Source organism: Acinonyx jubatus, chromosome A1 (genome assembly GCF_027475565.1).
Source record: "Acinonyx jubatus isolate Ajub_Pintada_27869175 chromosome A1, VMU_Ajub_asm_v1.0, whole genome shotgun sequence".
Classification (NCBI taxonomy): Eukaryota; Metazoa; Chordata; class Mammalia; order Carnivora; family Felidae; genus Acinonyx; species Acinonyx jubatus.
Genome location: NC_069380.1, coordinates 140674976 through 140694274, shown reverse-complemented (window position 1 = coordinate 140694274; position 19299 = coordinate 140674976). Strand labels below are relative to the sequence as shown.

General features: G+C 36.9%; 1 protein-coding gene across 2 annotated transcripts in view; it reads right to left on the bottom strand.

Moving 5' to 3' along the window:
• SCAMP1 (secretory carrier membrane protein 1) overlaps positions 1-19299 on the bottom strand; it is a 127431-nt gene that overhangs the window by 14734 nt on the left and 93398 nt on the right. For both annotated transcript variants that reach the window (XM_027039461.2, XM_027039469.2), the window contains 2 exons: positions 6722-6823; positions 3234-3351 (listed from right to left, as the gene is read on the bottom strand). In XM_027039461.2, the coding sequence (XP_026895262.1) occupies positions 3234-3351; positions 6722-6823 (220 nt within the window). The remainder of the gene's footprint in view (positions 1-3233; positions 3352-6721; positions 6824-19299) is intronic.

The window sequence follows — 19299 nt, the reverse complement described above, 5'->3', positions numbered from 1 at the left end:
CTCACTCCAACCCTATGGAAGTAGTTATTATTCCCATTCCTTCCTTCATTCAACAAATACTCTGAGTGCCCACCATATATCACTGCCAGTCACTGTTCCAGATGTGATCAAAAAAACCTGAAAGCACACAGACTAGGCCTCTGCCCCTGAGGAGCTTAGAGTACAGGTGATGACACTGAGACTGAGTGGTTAGAGAAGCCTGCCTCAGCTCACACGCCTTGAAGTCAAGGCACCAGAATTTCAACCTGAATTGTATGGTTCCAAAGCTCTTTCTCCTCTAATTCCAAGGCTAGAAGCCACATTCACCCTGGAGGAACTCTAACAAGCTGGGTACCCGGACTATGTGCATTATAAGATATATAGAGTGGCTTGTACCCAGATGCCATAGTGAGTAACACCTACAGTAAGTTCCCAAGAAAATTAAGGATGACACAATCCTTAAGACATGGGTCTTCCACTAGAGAAGCAAGTGTGGATCCAGGAGCAGTATAAGGTCACTACTAGCCCTAGTTCCCACAACCATCAAAATCCCATTCCCCAATCCAAGTCCACTTTAAAAATCTTCAGAGTTGTTTGGGTGGGTTTTTTTAGATTCACATAGTAACTGAAGGAAGATGGGGGAAGTGAGGGTGTGGTGACCTGCAAAACATTTCTGGGCTGAGACTGGGAATGAAAAGGAAGAAAAGGATGGAAAAGATACTTAGAAAGTTATCTAGGATAGTGACTAAAAAAGTAATGAAAGCACTGACAAAAGCAAAGTGTTGACATAAATTTTAATGGAATCATAGGAGAAAATACTTAGTACCACCTAATTTACAGTAGGTACTTAATAAATATTCATTTTTTAAAACAGCTTTACTGAGATAAAATTTGCATAATATACAATTTACCCTTTTAAAGGATAGAACTTAATGGTTTTTAGTATTTATAGTGTTGTGAATAGATCATCTATCAATCTAATTTTAGAAATTTTCATCACCCCAAAAAGAACTTTCATAACCATCAGCAATCCCTCTCCACCCTACCCCCAACCTCAGGCAACCACAAACCTACTTTCTATCTCTATAGATTTGCCTGTTTGGGACACTTAATGGTAAATGAAATCATATAATATGTGGTCTTAATAAATTTTTCTTGATTATGAATCAGAGCTTCTGGAAGAAGAGCTAGTTCTGAGAAGAAACATTACTGTGACATGATGATACCAATCAATGGGAGTTCTAAACAGTCACCTGAGGAAGCAACTAAATTTTTATGCAAAGCATTATGTCTTCCAACTCCAAGATTCTAGGTCACCCAGAATGGAGAAGAGAAAGGACCCCCAAAATTGGAGAGACTGAAATTTACAAGGACAAAGATTATAGAGCACAAAGAGCAGAGAGCTGACTGCATTTAAGTACACATGTACTTAGGAGCTGGACAAAGGAATGAAGGAGAAAGAATAGGTCAAAGGCAGGAGAATCAGAACACAATTACACAGACTGAGTAAGAGGGGCCACCTGCAGCATAGAAAGCTGCAGAGTTCAAGGAAAAAGATAACTGCAAAAAGGATACGTGATTTATTAACTTTGGAAAGCTGAGTTTCAATATTCAATACTACATGTGACCAGTTCAGAAAACAAGTAACAGCTTTTAGGAGAGAAAATGAGTAGCAAAATATGGACAGAAAGAACACAGCCTAGTCTTCAGGGTTTTGAAAAGGATAAAAGGCAAATGTGCAAAATATTTCAAGAGTGCAAAGTGGTTTTTCTTTTTTTTAACTTTTTAAATTTTATTTTTGAGAAAGAGAGAGAGAGAGACAGAGTGCAAGTAGGGGAGAGGTAGAGACAAAGGGAGACAGAGAATCCAAAGCAGGCTCTGGGCTCTGAGCTGTCGGCACAGAACCTGATGTGGGGCTCCAACCCACAAACGCATGACCTCCTGAGCTGAAGCTGGACGCTCAGGCTCCCCAAGAGTGCAAAAGTGTTCTTAAATTAGTTATTTCTTAAGTTAGTTATTTCTATTTTCCTTGTACATTTTCTTAAGTTACCAGACAGTAAAAAATTAAGAAAAAACAGTTCTAAGGAATTATCGTCTTTAAAATGAGAGTCCCCAAAAAGTTCTTTATCATCTTAAAACATAAGTGTTATTCCCAGGGTCTCTATATGATATACAATCTACATGTTTGGACACACATAGGATATCAAAAATATATAAGATACAATAAAACCTTATATACACAAATCATAACTTTGATTTCTCTATGTAATAATTTTTTTAAGGCTATGAAAATAGCCATGGGAATTTTACAGAAAGAAGTACAGCTAAGATAATTGGGCAATCACTAAAATAAAATTCATGTTATAACCCAGCCCAAACCCATCATCAGCTTACTTTATACTCATCATTTCATGTCTTTCAATTTCAAATACAAACAAAATGCACGTTCCACACTTTTTTACTTCTATTTATCAATTAGGCAAATATGCTTTATATTCAAAAAAAGAAATCAGAATATGTATTTTTTAATTCCAAATTAAAAAAAAAATTAACATTTATTCAATTTTGAGAGATTAAGAGAGACAGAGCACAAGCAGGAGAGGGGCAGAGAGAGAGGGAGACACAGAATCCCAAGCAGACTCCAGGCTCTGAGCTGTCAGCACAGAGCCTGACACAGGGCTCGAACCCATGAACCACAAGATCATGACCTGAGCTGAAGTCAGATGCTTAACCAACTGAGCCACCCAGGCACCCCAATTCCAAATTTTCAAAATGAGGCTGACTCTTCATGAAAGAAGCCCTAAGTAATAACAGGATTTTAAAATATTCCCTTTTTAGAGTAAGTTAAAAACGTGAGGCAATATTATCTATCCATAACTTCTAATTGTAATGCTCAGATAGCACACTTGTAACAAGAAGAACAAAATGGCTTGAGGTTACACTGAATTAGGAGCAAAATGGGAGGGGCACCTAGGTGTCTCAGTCATTAAGCATCCAACTTCGGCTCAGGTCACAATCTAATGATTTGTGAGTTCAAGCCCCTCATGGGGCTTTGTGCTGACAGCTCAGAGCCTGGAGCCTGCTTTGGATTCTGTCTCCCTCTCTGCCCCTCCCTGATTCACACTCTCTCTCTTTCTCATCTCTCTCTCTCTCAAAATCAAATAAACATTAAAAAAAATAATAAGCAAAATGGGAAAATAAGAACTGCACATAAGATTAACTATAAAAATTTACAGATGTAAAATGTCACTTACCTTTTTAAACATAACTAGTGAGATGACCGCTGATGCTGTGAAAAGTGCTGCTATGATGATCATCATAATTCCAACAGGAATACTTTGGTTGAGACCAGTAAGGGATGAAATCCAACCACTAGCAAGTAATGTTTTTAAAAAGATGTATAATTAGACAAAAAAATTAATGCCGGGTTTTTAAAAAATAAGGACCAACACATATTCAGCACTTATAAGCCACACAATGTTCAAATTCTTCATGTTAACTCTTTTAATTCTCACAACAATTCCCTTAGATGCTATTTTAAAAAAAGTGTTTTTTTTAAACATTTATTTATTTTTGAGAGACAAAGCATTAGTGGAGGAGGAGCAGACAGAGAGGGAGACAGAGAACCTGAAACAGGCTTCAGTCTCTGAGTTGTCAGCACAGAGCCCGACGCAGGGCTCGAACTCACAAAACATAAGATCATGACCTGAGCTGAAGTCGGATACTTAACCGACTGAGCCACCCAGGCACCCCATAGATAGATGTTGTTTTAAATCCCTATTATACACATAAGCAACTGAATCAGAGATATTCAGTAACTTTCTCAGTCATACAGCTAATAAATGGCATAGTCTAAATTCAAACCCAATAGAAAATGCCAGAGCCTAAAGTGTGTACCACCAGATTTTACTTTTTAAGTATAGGCGTTCATTATTACTTTAAGTTCATTTTAAATTCTGCTTAGTTATGGAAAAAAATATTTGTAAACCATATATCCAACTAATGATTAGCATGCAGAATATATGAAGAACTTTCAAAGTTCAACAGTTAGAAAAAAAATTCAATTAGAAAATGGGCAAAACACATGAAAGGATGTTTCATCAAGAGGCTATAAAGAGGGGGGAAGATCACATGAAAAGATGTTCAACATCAAGAGTCACCAGAGAAATACAACTTATAACCTCAGTGAGATATCACTATCCAGCTATCAAAACAGCTAAAATTTTAAAAAGTGACAACACTAAATGCTGGCCAGAATGTGGAAGCTGAGTAACTCATACATTGTTGGTGGCAATGTAAAATGGTACAGTCATCCTGAAAAACAGTCTGTTAGTTTCTTAAAAAGATCACTAAACATGAAACTTCCATATGAACCAACAATTATACTCTTGGATATTTATCACAGAGAAATGAAAACACATGTTCACATAAAACCTGTTCACAAATGTTTGTAGAGGCTTTATTTATAATAGCCTAAAATGAGAAAAGTCTAGTCCTTCACTGGTGAACGGATAAACAAACTGCGGTACATCCAGAGTTTTACTGAGGAATAAAAAAGAAAGAACTATGGCTACTGATACACACAATAACCCAGATGAATCTCCAGAGAACTATGCTGAGCACAAAAAGACAAAAGTTACTTATCCCATGATGCCATTTATACAACTTTTTTTTTTTTTTTTTTTAAGTGGGCTTCATGCCTAGCATGGAGCCCAATGCAGGGCTTGAACTCACAACCCCGAGATCAAGACCTGAGCTGAGATCAAGAGCCAGGCACCTAACCACTGAGCCACCCAAGTGACCCCATTTAAATAACATTCTTAAAATGGCAAAATAACAGAAACGAACAACACATTAGTGATAGCTGGGGTTAATAAGTGGATGAGGGCAGGAGGGAAATTAATGTGCTACAAAAGGGCAACATGAGGGATTCTCTGGTGATGGAAATGTTATCTCTACTTATGACTGTCAAGATTCTTGTTTCGAAATTATACCATGGCTTTGCAAGATGTTACCCTTGGGAAAATTTGGTATAGAATTTTATTTCTTCTAATTGTGTGAATCTGCAATTATCTCAAAATAAACAGTTTAATTTTTTAAAAAGTTGCTGGATCACATGAGGTTGATCTTCAAACGGGTCATCTGGTATGGCCCCTTCCTATCAGTCTCCTGTGCTATGTAGCCACTACACATTCTGTTATGCTCAATTTTAACACTTTCTTCTGAATCTGTGCTGAAAAAAACTAAACAAATTACTTCAATTTCATAAAATTAAAAAAAAAACGTGCTGTTAACATAAACTGTGTATTTTTTAATTAAACATTTAAGAACATTTTCTTTCCCTCATATGCCGAAGACTAAACACACTATTAGAAATGATAACGTGGGGCGCCTGGGTGGCGCAGTCGGTTAAGCGTCCGACTTCAGCCAGGTCACGATCTCGCGGTCCATGAGTTCGAGCCCCATGTCAGGCTCTGGGCTGATGGCTCAGAGCCTGGAGCCTGTTTCCGATTCTGTGTCTCCCTCTCTCTCTGCCCCTCCCCCACTCATGCTCTGTCTCTCTCTGTCCCAAAAATAAAATAAACGTTGAAAAAAAAATTTTTTTAATAAAAAAAAAATAAATGATAACGAATGCTACGTTTTTCAAGAACTGATTTAAGGTATCTATAAAAATTCTCTACCTGTATACATGCCCATTAGGAGATCCACAAAGCTACCAATAATTGTCTGATTGCCAGTCTCTATTCTGATTTGGTGGTAGCACACTAAACTTAAGTCCTCAATTCACTCCAGCTACATGCTTATTTTAGTTTATGTACAGTGCAGCAAAACTGTCTTGTATATGGTGTTGTTTATAAGAACTCAACTGTATGTAACTCAATTAAAATACAAGAGAGGGAGGGATAATTTTAGAGATGTGTACTCTTCTACCCACTTTTTCATTCAAAGAATGATTGTTCCAAAGTGTATGAACACAGATACAAATTTGCTATTATCTCCTAGCTTGAGTCCAAATAGTTTCAGTTTCTGAGGGTCTCCCAGAGTGAGCATTGCAGTGATACCATTTTTCAAAGACAAGTGTTCACATGCATGTGTTTGTATGGAAATATATGTTTATATACCTAAAATAGTGCTTTACACATAACAGGTATTCTTTTCCTTTAAATCCTACAAGTTCTTTCCTCTCCCCTCCACAATCCTTGGCCCAGCTCTGACCACTCCTCAGTCTTTTTACTCTTCCTTTTAGTACCTGTTATATATACATTTCATTTAAACTAGATACAATATGCTGTTTTTAAAAATGGCAACCTAGGGGCGCCTGGGTGGCTCAGTCAGTTAAGCATCCAGCTCTTGGTTTCAGCTCAGGTCATGTTCCAACAGTTTGTGGGTTTGACCCCCACAATGGACTCCAAGCTAACAGTGTAGAGCCTACTTGGAGTTCTCCCTCCCTCCCTCCCTCCCTCTCTCTCTCCCCCCCTCCCCTGCTCACTCTCTAAATAAATAAACTTTAAGAAAAAAACGTTTGTTTCTTGAAAAAAAAAAAAAAAGATGGCAACCTAATTTTCATATAGAATGGTTTGCCCAAAGGTTATGTCTTAGACATTTTTTAAATTGCATTTTTTACTATTTTTACTTTTGATAATCTGGCTTTTCTATGTTAACTATTTTTAGGAAGCCAAAAATTATATAGAGGTACTACACAAACAGATTAAAACTAGAGTAATTAAAGTAAACGGCTTACCAGTTGCCCCAATTATGAAATCCTGCAGCCTGGAGTACATGAACAGCAAACTGACAAATATAGACGAAGAAGAATACAAAGAATCTGAATGAACTGTCACTCCTTTAAAAAAAAGGGGGGGGGAGGGGAGAAGAGAAAAAAGAGGAAAATGTCATTTTTCTCAGTACTTTTATATTCACATGAAGAAAGACATTTAAACATTAAGAAATAAAAGTATTTTTAAAAATACCACTGGCAACCACTAAAGGCTATCATAATAATGTACGTGAACCCTTTTTCCAATACTCAATGATGACACTGTAACTCCAACCTCATTTTTGGTCCTTTCACTTTTCAACTGTACCACAAACATCATGGCAAAAAAATTTTGTTTTCTTTTCAATTATTAAACAGTTTGAGTTATAATTATACAACAAACAGCAAATACTTTAAATACACATTTTGATAAAGTTTGACATATGATATACCCACGAATCTACATCAACAAAATAATGAGTATTTTCCAAAAGTCTCCTTGTGCACCTGGATAATCTCTCCGTCTTCATTTCACTCACTGTTTACTGTCACTACAGTTTTCTTATTTTACAATTTTACATAAATGGGATCATACAGAATATACTTTTTTGTCTGCTTTCTTTTACTCCACCCAATTATTCTGAGATTCATTTGTGTTGTTGCATGTATCGAGTTCATTACTCTTCACTGAGTAGTATTCCACTGTATAGACCACAGTTTGTTTATTCATTCAACTACTGATGGACTTTTAAGTTAAATCTAGTTTTTTACTATGACAAATAAAGCTGGTATTAACATTCATGTATAAATCTTCACATGAACGTAAAGTTCCTTTTCTCTTGGGTAACTATCTAAAAGTAGAACAGATAGGTCACCTAAAAGGTATATGTTTTAACTTTTTAACAAATTGCCAAACTGTTTTCCAGAGAGGTTATTCCGTTTTATAGTCACAGTGGCACTGTATGAGTATTCCAGTTCTTCCACACATCTCACCAACACTTGGTATAGTCAACCGTTTAAATTTTAGTCAATCTTATAGGTATATAATGCTATCTCATGTAGTTTGAATTTGCATTTTCTAATAGCTAATGTTGTTGAGCACTTTTTCATCCGCTTTTTGCCATCCATACATCTACCTTCTGTCATGGACTGTTCACATCTTTTTTCAAGGTTTTAACTGTCTTTTCCTCTTATTGTTAGGTTTTATGAGTTTGGGCATACCACTCACTTATCAGATAAATGTCTGGCAGCATTTTCTCCGTCCCTGGCTTGTCTTTTCATTCTTTGTAGGGTGTCTTTTAAAGAGCAGAAGTTTTGCCTTTTTATGAACTCTAATTTATGAGTTAGTTCTTTTATGGATCTTGAAATTACTGTTTTATCTGAGAAATCTTTGACAAAGCCAAAAACACAAGAGTTTTTTTTTTTTCTCTGAAGGTTTTATACTTTCAGTTTTGCATTTAAGCTTATGTTCCCTTTTGAATTAATCTTTTAAAATATAGTATGAGGTATGGATTAAAGTTTTTTCTTATTTACACAGCATTTCTTTAAAAGACTATCCTTTCAGAACTACATTACCATTTTATCTTTTTGAAAAATCAGTAATCTATATATGGGTGGGTTTATTTCTGGACACTGTTCTGTCCTACTGTTCTACCTGCCTTCCTTTATGTCAGTATCACACTTATGATTATGGTGGTTTTCGATTAAGTCTTCAAATTAAGTGATGTTAGCTATCCAAACTTATTGCCCTTTTTCAAAGTTGTTTTTGTCATTCTAGGCTTTTATATTTCTCTATACCTTTCAGAATCACCTGTTCAATTCCATAAAAACAACCTGCTGGGATTTTTACTGGAATTGCATTGCATCTACAGATCCATTTTGAGAGAATTCAAGTCACAGTAACATCAAATCTTCCAAACTATTAACAAGGTATACTTCTCCTATTATATTTTCTATATAGATGAACAAGAGATCTGCAAATAGTTTTACTTCTTCCTTCCTAATCTAGATGCCTTTTCTTTCTTTTTCTTGCCTATTTATACTGGCCAGGATTTCCACTACAATGTTTTATGGAAGTGTTGAGAATGAACATCTTTATCCTGTTCTTCACCTTAGGTAGAAGGATATAGTCTTTGAGCATTAAGTATGGTGTTAACTATTATAATTTTTCATAGATGCCTTGTTTTCATCCCGAGTGATTGAGTGTTGAATTTTTTCAAGTTGTATTTTAACATCAATTAAGATAATCTTATGATTTTTCTATTTCAGTTTATAGTATGGTAAATTATTTAATGTCAAACCAACCATGAATTCCTTGAAAAGCTCTATCCACTTGATCATGATACGCTATCTTTTTAACATATTACTTTATTTGATTTGTTTGGTAAGATTTTCAACTGTTGCAAATTTACTCCATTCTCTTTTTATCACAGTGAACATTCCAATGCCTAAACACATATTTCAAGGTCCTTAACATTTCAACTTACTCAGTACCAGCATAAAACTCTGTTTCCCTCATCAAAGACAAAACCAGAAGCCACAGAAATAAACCTCAACTTCCTGCTCAATACAATGACGTTCCAAGTTTATATATGCCACCAACCTTTCTTACTGCTTATCTATGAGGAGGCAGTATCACTCATGTCGAAATCGACACTTGCATAAAAATATTTAGTCCATCACTCTATTCCTCTGGAGCATTCTACTTCAGTAGTTACTCATCTTGTTTCCTAAGTGTCTTCACTTCTTCCACTAGGATCTTCCCAGTGTATAAACACAGAGTTTTCATCTTCAAATAGCCTTCCTTTAGCCCTGTCTTCCCTGCTTAACTTCCACCTCCTTGATCTCCCTCCTTCTCACCAATAATAAGTCTTGATTTCCTCTACACATCCCATTCCTATATATATATATATATATATATATATATATATATATATATATATATATATAAAATTTATTGTCAAATTGGTTTCCATACAACACCCAGTGCTCATCCCAACAGGTGTCCTCCTCAATGCCCATCACCCACTTTCCTCTCTCCCCCACCGCCCCCCAACCCTCAGTTTTAAGAGTCTCAGTATGTTCTCAGTATTTAAGAGTCTCTTATGGTTTGCCTCCTTCCCTCTCTGTAACTTTTATTTTTTTCCCCTCTTCCCCTCCCCCATGGTCTTCTGTTAAGTTTCTCAGGATCCACATATGAATGAAAACATATGGTATCTGTCCTTCTCTACCTTATTTCACTTCACATAATACTCCCTAGTTCCATCCACGTTGCTACAAAAGCCCATATTTCATTCTTTCTCATTGACAAGTAGTATTCCATTGTATATATAAACCACAACCTCTTTATCCATTCATCAGTTGATGGGCATTTAGGCTCTTTCCATAATTTGGCTATTGATGAAAGTGCTCCTATAAACACTGGGGTACAAGTGCCCCTGTGCCTCAGCACTCCTTATCCCTTGGGTAAATTCCCAGCAGTGCTATTGTTGGGTCACAGGGTAGATCTATTTTTAATTTTTTGAGGAACCTCCACACTGTTTTCCAGAGTGGCTGCACCAGTTTTCATTCCCACCAACAGTGCAAGAGGGTTCCCATTTCTCCACATCCTCTCCAACATCTATCATCTCCTGACTTGTTCATTTTACAGACCCCATTCCTATTCACTTCTCAATCCACTGCAACATGGCCTCTCGTAATGTATTCCTCCAAAGGTACTTCAAAGTCATGACCAACCTATGAACTTCCAATGAACTTTCTCAAGTCTCTCTTTGTTTTTTTAATGGCATCTGACCTCTTTCTCTAACCTAGATTGCTTCTTAGTATCTTATTTCAAGATCCACCTCCATGTCATATTGTAAAACTGTGTTTACAGGAAAGCTTCCTAGGTGATGATTATATCTTCCAATGTTTGAACCACCGACTACAGGATGAAGTCCAAATAATGTAACCAAGCATATCTCTGTCTTCATAAAATAAACTGAAGAACATGTCTTGCTATGTCAATGCTTTTATTTATACTGTGTCTAAAATGCTCAATATAGTCCTCTTTTCTGCCCAGCACACATGTACTCAGCTTTTAAGATGGGTCATTAAGTCGGGGGCGCCTGGGTGGCTCAGTCGGTTAAGCGTCCAACTTCAGCTCAGGTTATGACCTCACAGTTCAGGAGTCCGAGACACGCAACGGGCTCTGTGCTGACAGCTCAGAGTCTGGAGCCTGCTTCCAATTCTGTGTCTCCCTCTCTCTTTCTCTGCCCCTCCCCCACTCACTCTCTGTTTCTCAAAAATTAATAAATTTTTTTTAAAAAATTAAAAAAAGGTGAGTCACTAAGTCTACTCCCCATTCAAAGAGAGGACAATTAAGCACTACTGCTTAGAAAGAGGAGAATCCACATTTATGATTTCAAATTCTGTAAGAAAGATCTGTCCTTTCAGTTCCATTTGTTTATATCCGTATGGACTCATGGATATTTTTCTACTCTTTGGGTTAAAATTAAACACTATCATTTTGTTGCTAAAATTATTCCAGCTTTAGCCTTTCAGAATCTGTTTGCTTAAGCACTTAATCTCTGCTCATGTTGTATTTTCCCTGTTCTAGAATCAGTCATTTCTCCAAAGCACAAAAAAAAGCAGATTTTAGTAGTTTATGACTGTTTTCTATATTAGATTTAAATCAAATCGTTCCACTTTCACAGTAATTCTACGAGTAATATATTACACTTACATCAATGGGTTATATTACAGGCTTACATCAATGGGTTAACAAGGCATAAAAAAATACAAAGCCATAAAATGCTCACACCCGAGTTTGGGTAAACCAGATTGCCACCCCAAGAATCGGGGGGTGCAAAGCCACCCCAAGAATAGGGGGGTGCAAGGAGCAAGGAATAGGGAGGTACAAAGGCACCCCGAAATAGAAAGGGGGTGCAGATCCCCCAGAACAGACAGGGAGGGGCAAAGACCCTAAACAGGAACAGGTGCAAAGGTGCCTAATACATAGGTATATGAAATAAACGAGATTAGATATTCAGGGTGGAAGCACCCCAATTCAGGGTGGAAGCACCCCCAAGTACTATAGCAGAAAAGCTGCTTTCACAGGAGGATAAGGCCAAGTTAGGTAAATTGGTGAACTGGACTATGGACCACTAACTACACTGCAAGCAACGCAGCCCAGAGCAGACATGGTTAACAAAAGAAAAGGTGCCTTATTAATCCTGAGGTTATTCCCCCTATCTGTCTCATCCCCTAGGATAGCTATGTTAAACAGACACGGCGCCTCCTGTCTGCTGTTAACAATCATCTGCCCATCTGCCCGGTGCCAGGATTTTGTTTTATATGGACCCAAACCCCAACACCATATATCTTCAAAAAAAATCCCTCTTCCCTCACGTCCCCAAGTTGATATTCCCAGTTTCTTTGTCTCTTTGTACACGCCCATCACATTTGTAAGCTTTCTGATCTGAATAAATACAGGGCAAGGACCCTTATTCGGGGCTCGTGTCTTTTCCCAGACATTAGCCATCTATTGCTTTAATCCTGCATCTACTCTTTTGCTGGCCAAAAGAGAACTTTAGACTTAGAGTCTACGACACTGCACATGTTCTCTCTCTCTCTCTCTCTCTCACTCTCTCTCAAAATAAACTTTTAAAAATGCTGTTTTTGCAATCTATATCAAAATAATAACAGCATTTTTCACAGAGCTAGAACAAACAATTCTAAAATTTTTAAGGAACTAGAAAAGTCAACGTAATGTTGAAAAAGAAAGGCAAAGTGGGAGGCATCACAATTCTGCACTTCAAGCTGTATCACAAAACTGTAATGATCAAGACAGTATGGTAGTGGCACAACAAAGACACACAGATCAAAGGAACAGAATAGAAAGCCTAGAAATGGACCCACAGCTATGGGGTCAACTAATCTTTGACAAAGCAGGAAAGAATATCCAATGGAATAAAGACAGTCTCTTCAACAAATGCTGCTGGGAAAACCGGACAGCGACATGCAGAAGAATGAACCTGGACCACTTTCTTACACCATACACAAAAATAAACTCAAAATGGATGAAAGACTTAAATGTAAGACAGGCAGCCATTAAAATCCTTTAGGATAAAGCAGGCAAAAACCTCTTTGACCTCAGCTGCACCAACTTCTTACTCAACATGCCTCTGGAGGCAAGGGAAACAAAAGCAAAAATTAACTATTGGGACCTCATCAAAATAAAAAGCTTCTACACAGCGAAGGATACAATCAACAAAACTAAAAGGCAACCGACAGAATGGGAGAAGATATTTGCAAATGACATATCAGAGAAAGGGTTAGTATCCGAAAACTATAAAGTACTTATCGAACTCAACACACCCACACACACACAAAAACAAATAATCCAGTGAAGAAATAGGCAGAAGACATGAACAGCCACTTCACCAAAGACATTCAAATGGCCAAATTTCTCTGAGATATAAACTCCATATACCAGCACTTAACTATCTGAACTCTTACCTCCAAGAGTACCCAAGAGTGGTTTCTCTATAATCTATTCAAATTATTACAAATGCAAAGTTAGTCCAATTCAAATTTTAAAAATGTTGCCTCATTTTCAACATACAAGCAGTCACTGAAAATACAGGCCATTATATCAACATGATATAAGAGCATGTGAATCTGACTCTACTGTGAAAACAGTTTTACAACATGGGTTATACATTCCCTGCCAAAAGCCTAAAAATTATCAAAAATGCAAAAAAGTGAGCTAATCACAATGTTAAAAAGTATATTAAGTATAAATAACTCCCTATATACCAAATAGTGGAAAACGCTATAAAGTGTAAATTAACAAACTTGAGCAATACAATCATCACATGAATATCAAGTTCATTTGAGATGTTTGAAGGAAAAGCCAGCTAAGGCTGAAGAAATGTGTAAATGCCACAAGACACCCAGGTAGACGGCTGTACCTGAGCCAAAATCAGAAAAAGTCCAGGAAGTAAAACATCATCGGGCTGCATAAAGACTTCTATTGGTATCCAGAACCAAAAGCAGTGGGTCTTGTATACATGAAAAGATTAGTAAACAAAATGTTTAAATAACAAAGCTTGTATATAGCCACTTTAAGCCAAAGAAGATGAGAGTACAAATACAGTTAGTTAGAAAACCACTATTAATTGATTTAAGCTAAGTGGTTTTAAACTGTAATCTGCCTCAGTTTACAATCAAGTATTTATGTAAGTAATTATATTTATTCACAATAAACCCACCTATGTAATCTATTTCCTCATCAGTATAAATAAATAAATAAACAAAAAAAGCTTTCTGCTACTTGCCATCTGAGCTCTTCCAGATTAAAATCTATTGGAAAACCAAATCTCAAGCCAGCTGGTTTTGGTTTAATGTCTTCAAATAATATACTGCCAAGTTATAACACACCTTTTAACAAAAAAGTCCTCCCCAAAATTTTCATATTAAATTCTCAGAAAACAGATTTATATAATCTTATATAAAGTTTATTTCATACTATACATCAGTATCAGCGATATTAACTATGGTTTGAAGAGGCAGAGAAGACAAGGTAGGTCATTATTTCAAAAGAGCTAATGGAAATTTCACATTTAACCATGATAAGGCAGCACAAGTTAAGTAAAATACCAAATGTTTTGTCTTCAGTAACTTGGCATGGTAACTAAGAGCATGTAGCTTTAGAGACAGACTTGGGCTTAAATCCAGAATCTCCGACTCAAAGTTGTATAGTTTCAAGAAAATCGAAACCTAAGTCTGAGATTTTCTATTTACAAAATGGGAGTAACAGTGGAATCTACTTTTAAATGGATGAAATGAATATAAAGGGCTTAACAGGGAATATGGAGGCACATTCTAAGTCATCAATAAGTGTTACTTGTTGGTACCTCTACTACACTAGTACAAAACTGCACTAAAATTGTTTTGTTCATAGAATATTGTGCTCACACAAGTGATATCTGGCCTCTGATAAGATCTTGAGCATTTCTGGGACATGGTGGGTAACTTCATTACTATTAAGAGAACAAAGTAATACGTGAGATTCTTGCTGATGTCATAACATTAGAATAAAGTAGAACCTACAAAGTACAGCTACTTTCGTGGTCTTAATTACTGTTACTTTGGAATGCAACACTCTAGAAACCAACCCCATTTTCACTCTAATAATTTTGTGCTGAAATCAATTCTTTTTGAACAGGTGCTCCACAGGTAAGCTTTAAAAGGAAGGAGCACAAAACCCACCCAAATTGTGCATAAAATTTTGCATATATATTTTTCTTTAAAAAAAGGACTCAAAATTTTTATATTCATAATGGAGTCTGTGACATAAAAACCATTTAAAAATCATTCACTAGATTAGTCTAAATGAAAAAGCATAACACTGGGATGAAAGAGACCCTAGATCCCTACACTCTGTCTTCCTCCTGTCTATGCTTTTCCAAAAGCAGAAGGAAATAAAAAGTTTGCATGTAATAAAAATTTTTTTTTACTGATTTATTTTTAGAGAGCGCACGTGTGTGTGTGTGTGTGTGTGTGTGTGTGTGTGAGAGAGAGAGAGAGAGAGAGAGAGAGAGAACACAGGGAAGGGACAGAAAAAGGGAGAGGGAAAGGAATAGAAGGAAAACCAAGCAGGCTCTACACTGTCTCAGCATAGAGCCCAACACAGGGCTTGATCTCACAAACCATGAAATCGTGACTCGAACCGAAATCAAGAGTCGAACGTTTAACCAACGAACCACCCAGAAGGCCCCCCAGTAATGAAATTTTAAACTTAAACAATTTTAAACCTAGACCTGAGGTTCAAGGTCTATATCCTTTACACTTAACTGAGTCTATATTTTGTAATAAAAGTTAACACTGATTGAAAATTATGTGTCAGTGACCATGGCAAACACATGAATTAGCCATTTCATTTTTACAATACCCACTGTGAGGTAGGCAACAATACTGACTCCCTTTTGGGGCACCTGGGTAGCTCAGTCGGTTAAGCATCTGACTTCAGCTCATGTCATGTTCTCACAATTTGTGGGTTCAAGCCCTGCATCAGGCTCTGTACAAAACAGCTCAGAGCCTAGAGCCTGCTTCAGATTCTGTCTCCCCCCTCTCTCTCTCTGCCCCTCCCCAGCTTGTGCTCTGTCTCTCTCTCAAAAATAAACATTTTAAAAAATTTTTAAAAATTGACCCCCTTTTACTGATGAATAAACAGATTTAGAGAAGTTAAATGATCCAAATACAGAGCTGGTAACAGAAATGCTGAGACCTGTCTAGTTGTGAAGTTAATGTTTTTAACCATGTGATAAATCTATCTGTAGGCTATTATTTCAATTCCATTTTGCCCAAGAAAGCCAATTATCAATCAACAGGATGTGAATGTCTAAATTAAATTAACTTCAAATGCTCACTGCAGTGTTTTCTATATAAGGTGAGATTACATATTTTCATTTGTGATAATTTCAGTTCTCTAAAACACTCTCTTTTAAGAAGAGTCAAGGAGGATACAAAGAACAAAATACTATTGTGCAGCAAATCAGAAAATAAGGATTGAAATTAAACAAAACTTTCACTTGATTAAACAAAAATTTTCCTAACAAATGAAATCTCACATCTGAATTGCCATTCAATTTAGAAAGCATAAGTAATGAAAATCAGTCAGTAGTCAACCATTTAAACAATTTTTTTAAATGTTTATTTATTCTGAGGGGCGCCTGGGTGGCTCAATCAGTTAAGAGTCCAACTTTGGCTCAGGTCATGATCTCATGGTTTGTGAGATCGAGCCCTGCATTGGGCTCTGTGCTGACAACATGGAGCCTGCTTGGCTCTCTTTCTCCGTCCCTCCCCTGGCTCATACTTGTGTGTGCTCTCTCTCTCTCTTGCTCTCTCTCAAAATAAATAAACTTAAAAAAAATTTTTTTAGATGTTTATTTTTGAGAAAGAGCACAAGCGAGGTATAGGGGCAGAGTGGGGGGGAGAGAGAGAGAGAGAGAGAGAGAGAGAGAGAGAGAGAATCTCAAGTAGGCTCCATGCTCAGAGTGGAGCCTGATGAAGGGCTTGATTCTACAATCCTGTAATCATGACCTGAGCTGAAATCAAGAGTTGGATGCTCAACCAACTGAGCCACCCAGGCAGCCCGACACCTAAAACTAACTCTTAACTATACCATATACAAATGTTTCTTACCTGGTTTTGCCATTCAAGGAACAATGCTACTCAGCCTATTTGTATTTTCTGCTAATATCAGATGAGTGCAAAATAACCAGCTAAAGAAATAAAAAATCTAGAACTAACTGATTAAAAGATATTTTAAAAACCTTTGTCCCATCTACCTTAAGTTATTTCCGTATTTACTGCAAACCTCAATTATTTTAAAGTGTGAGGGATTTTAAAATTCTGCAACTAACACCACCTTATGCACTTCAGCTGGTATATAAGAAAGGTACACCTGAAAGTACATTTGATCCTTGAACAACACAGGTTGGAACTACATAGGTCCACTTATACATGCTTTTTTTTCAATAAACATATTGGAAATTTTTTTTGTAGATCTGCAACAGTTTGAAAACAAGGAGCCTAGAAACATCAAAGAAAAAGTTATGTCGTGATCATAACTGTATATGTAGATACTTGTTTATTTTATCATTTACTACAACAAAAATATATAAATCTGTTATAAAAAGTTATCACGGGATGCCTGGGTGGTTCAGAGGGTACCGAAGTGACTGACTTCAGCTCAGGTCACGATCTCACGGTTCAGTTCATGGGTTTCAGCCCTGCGCTGGGCTCACTGCTGTTGGCACAGAACCCACTTCAGATCCTCTGTCCCTCTCTCTCTGCCCCCCCCTGCTCTGTCTCATAAATAAATAAACATTAAAAAAATGTTTAAAGAGTCATCACAATTATATATATAAATACTTTCTACATGATACCATTTACAGTCAAGAGACACATAGACAAGTATAAAGATGCAGTATTAAATCATAACTGCATAAAACAAACTATAATACATTCAGAATTACCATAAGAGTGGTCTCCCACAGTTCTTGCTTATTTTTTATCATGTTTAGTACAATACAGTGAACCCTGAATAACACGATGGGACCCATACAAACTTCCTCTAGTGATGCTGGAAGTGCTCCCAAGAACAGAGAAAAGTCACAGCATTACAGGAAAAAGTTGAAATGCCTGATATGTACCATAGGCTGAGGTGTGCAACTACAACGGCCCACCATCTTAAGATCAATGAATCCAATATAAGGACCATTCCAAGAAAAGGAAATTCATGAAGTTATCACTGCAGTGATAGTAACAGGTGACAAAAGTCTTACATTTTTTGCTAAATACCTTTTAATCTTGTACTGAAAATGCAGCATTTATGTGGGAGCCAAGATTGCTGTAATAAAAGGAAAACTTTAAAGCAAAAGCAAAGTAAAGGATCTAAAGCTGGAGAATTTAACACTAGAAAAGGATGGTTTGATAATTTTACACAAAGGTTTGGCTTAAAAAATGTCAAGACAACAGGAGAAAGCAGCTTCTGCCAACCAAGAGACAGCAGTTGAGTTCCCAGATGCCATTAAGAAAATCATTGAGAAGAAAACATACTTGCCCAAAGATGTGTTTAAGGCAGATGAGGTGCCCTATTAAAGTAAAAAAAAAAAATGCCACAAAGGTCATTTATTAGCAGGGAAGAGAAGTGAGCACCAGTATTTAAGGCAGGAAGGGACAGGCTAACTCGACTGTTTTGCGCAAATACAGGCAGGTTTATAATCAGGACTGCCCTTATCTTTTAAGCTTCTAACCTCTAATCCTTGAAGGGACAGGATAAACACCAGCCACCAGTCCTTTGGCTGTACAACAAGAAGGCCTGGACAATGAGAACCCTTTTTCTGAATTGGTTTTATTGATGTTTTGTCCCTGAAGTAATAAGTACCTTTCCAGTAAGGGACTGCCTATTAAAGTTCCTCTGATATTGGACAATGTCCCTGGCCACCCGGATTCCTATGACCTGAACACCAAAGGCGTCAAAGTGGTCTACTATGCCCCCAAATACAATGTCTCTAATTCAGCCTCTATATCAGGGAATCATAAGGACCTTTAAGGCTCATTACACATAGTACTCTATCAAAGTATTGTTGGTGCAATGGAGGAGAACCCCAACAGACAGATCATCATGAAAGTCTGCAAGATTTACACTGCTAAAGGTGCCACTGTTGTAAACAAAATGCCATGAGAGCTATCCAGCCTGAAATAATAAATTCCTGCTAAAGAAGACTGCGTCTAGATGTTGTACATGACTTCTCAGGACTTATGACAGAGCCAATCAAGGAAATCATACAAGAGATTGTGATAATGGCAGAAAGAGAAGAGAAGAGAAGAGAAGAGAAGAGAAGAGAAGAGAAGAGAAGAGAAGAGAAGAGAAGAGATAGAAAAGAAAAGAAAAGGGAAAAGAAATGAAACGAAACGAAACAGAAAGAAAGAAAAGGCAGGGAGGGAGGGGAATGATTTCAACATATGGATTATGGATCTTGGAGAAATTTAAGAGGTGTAAGATATCACCA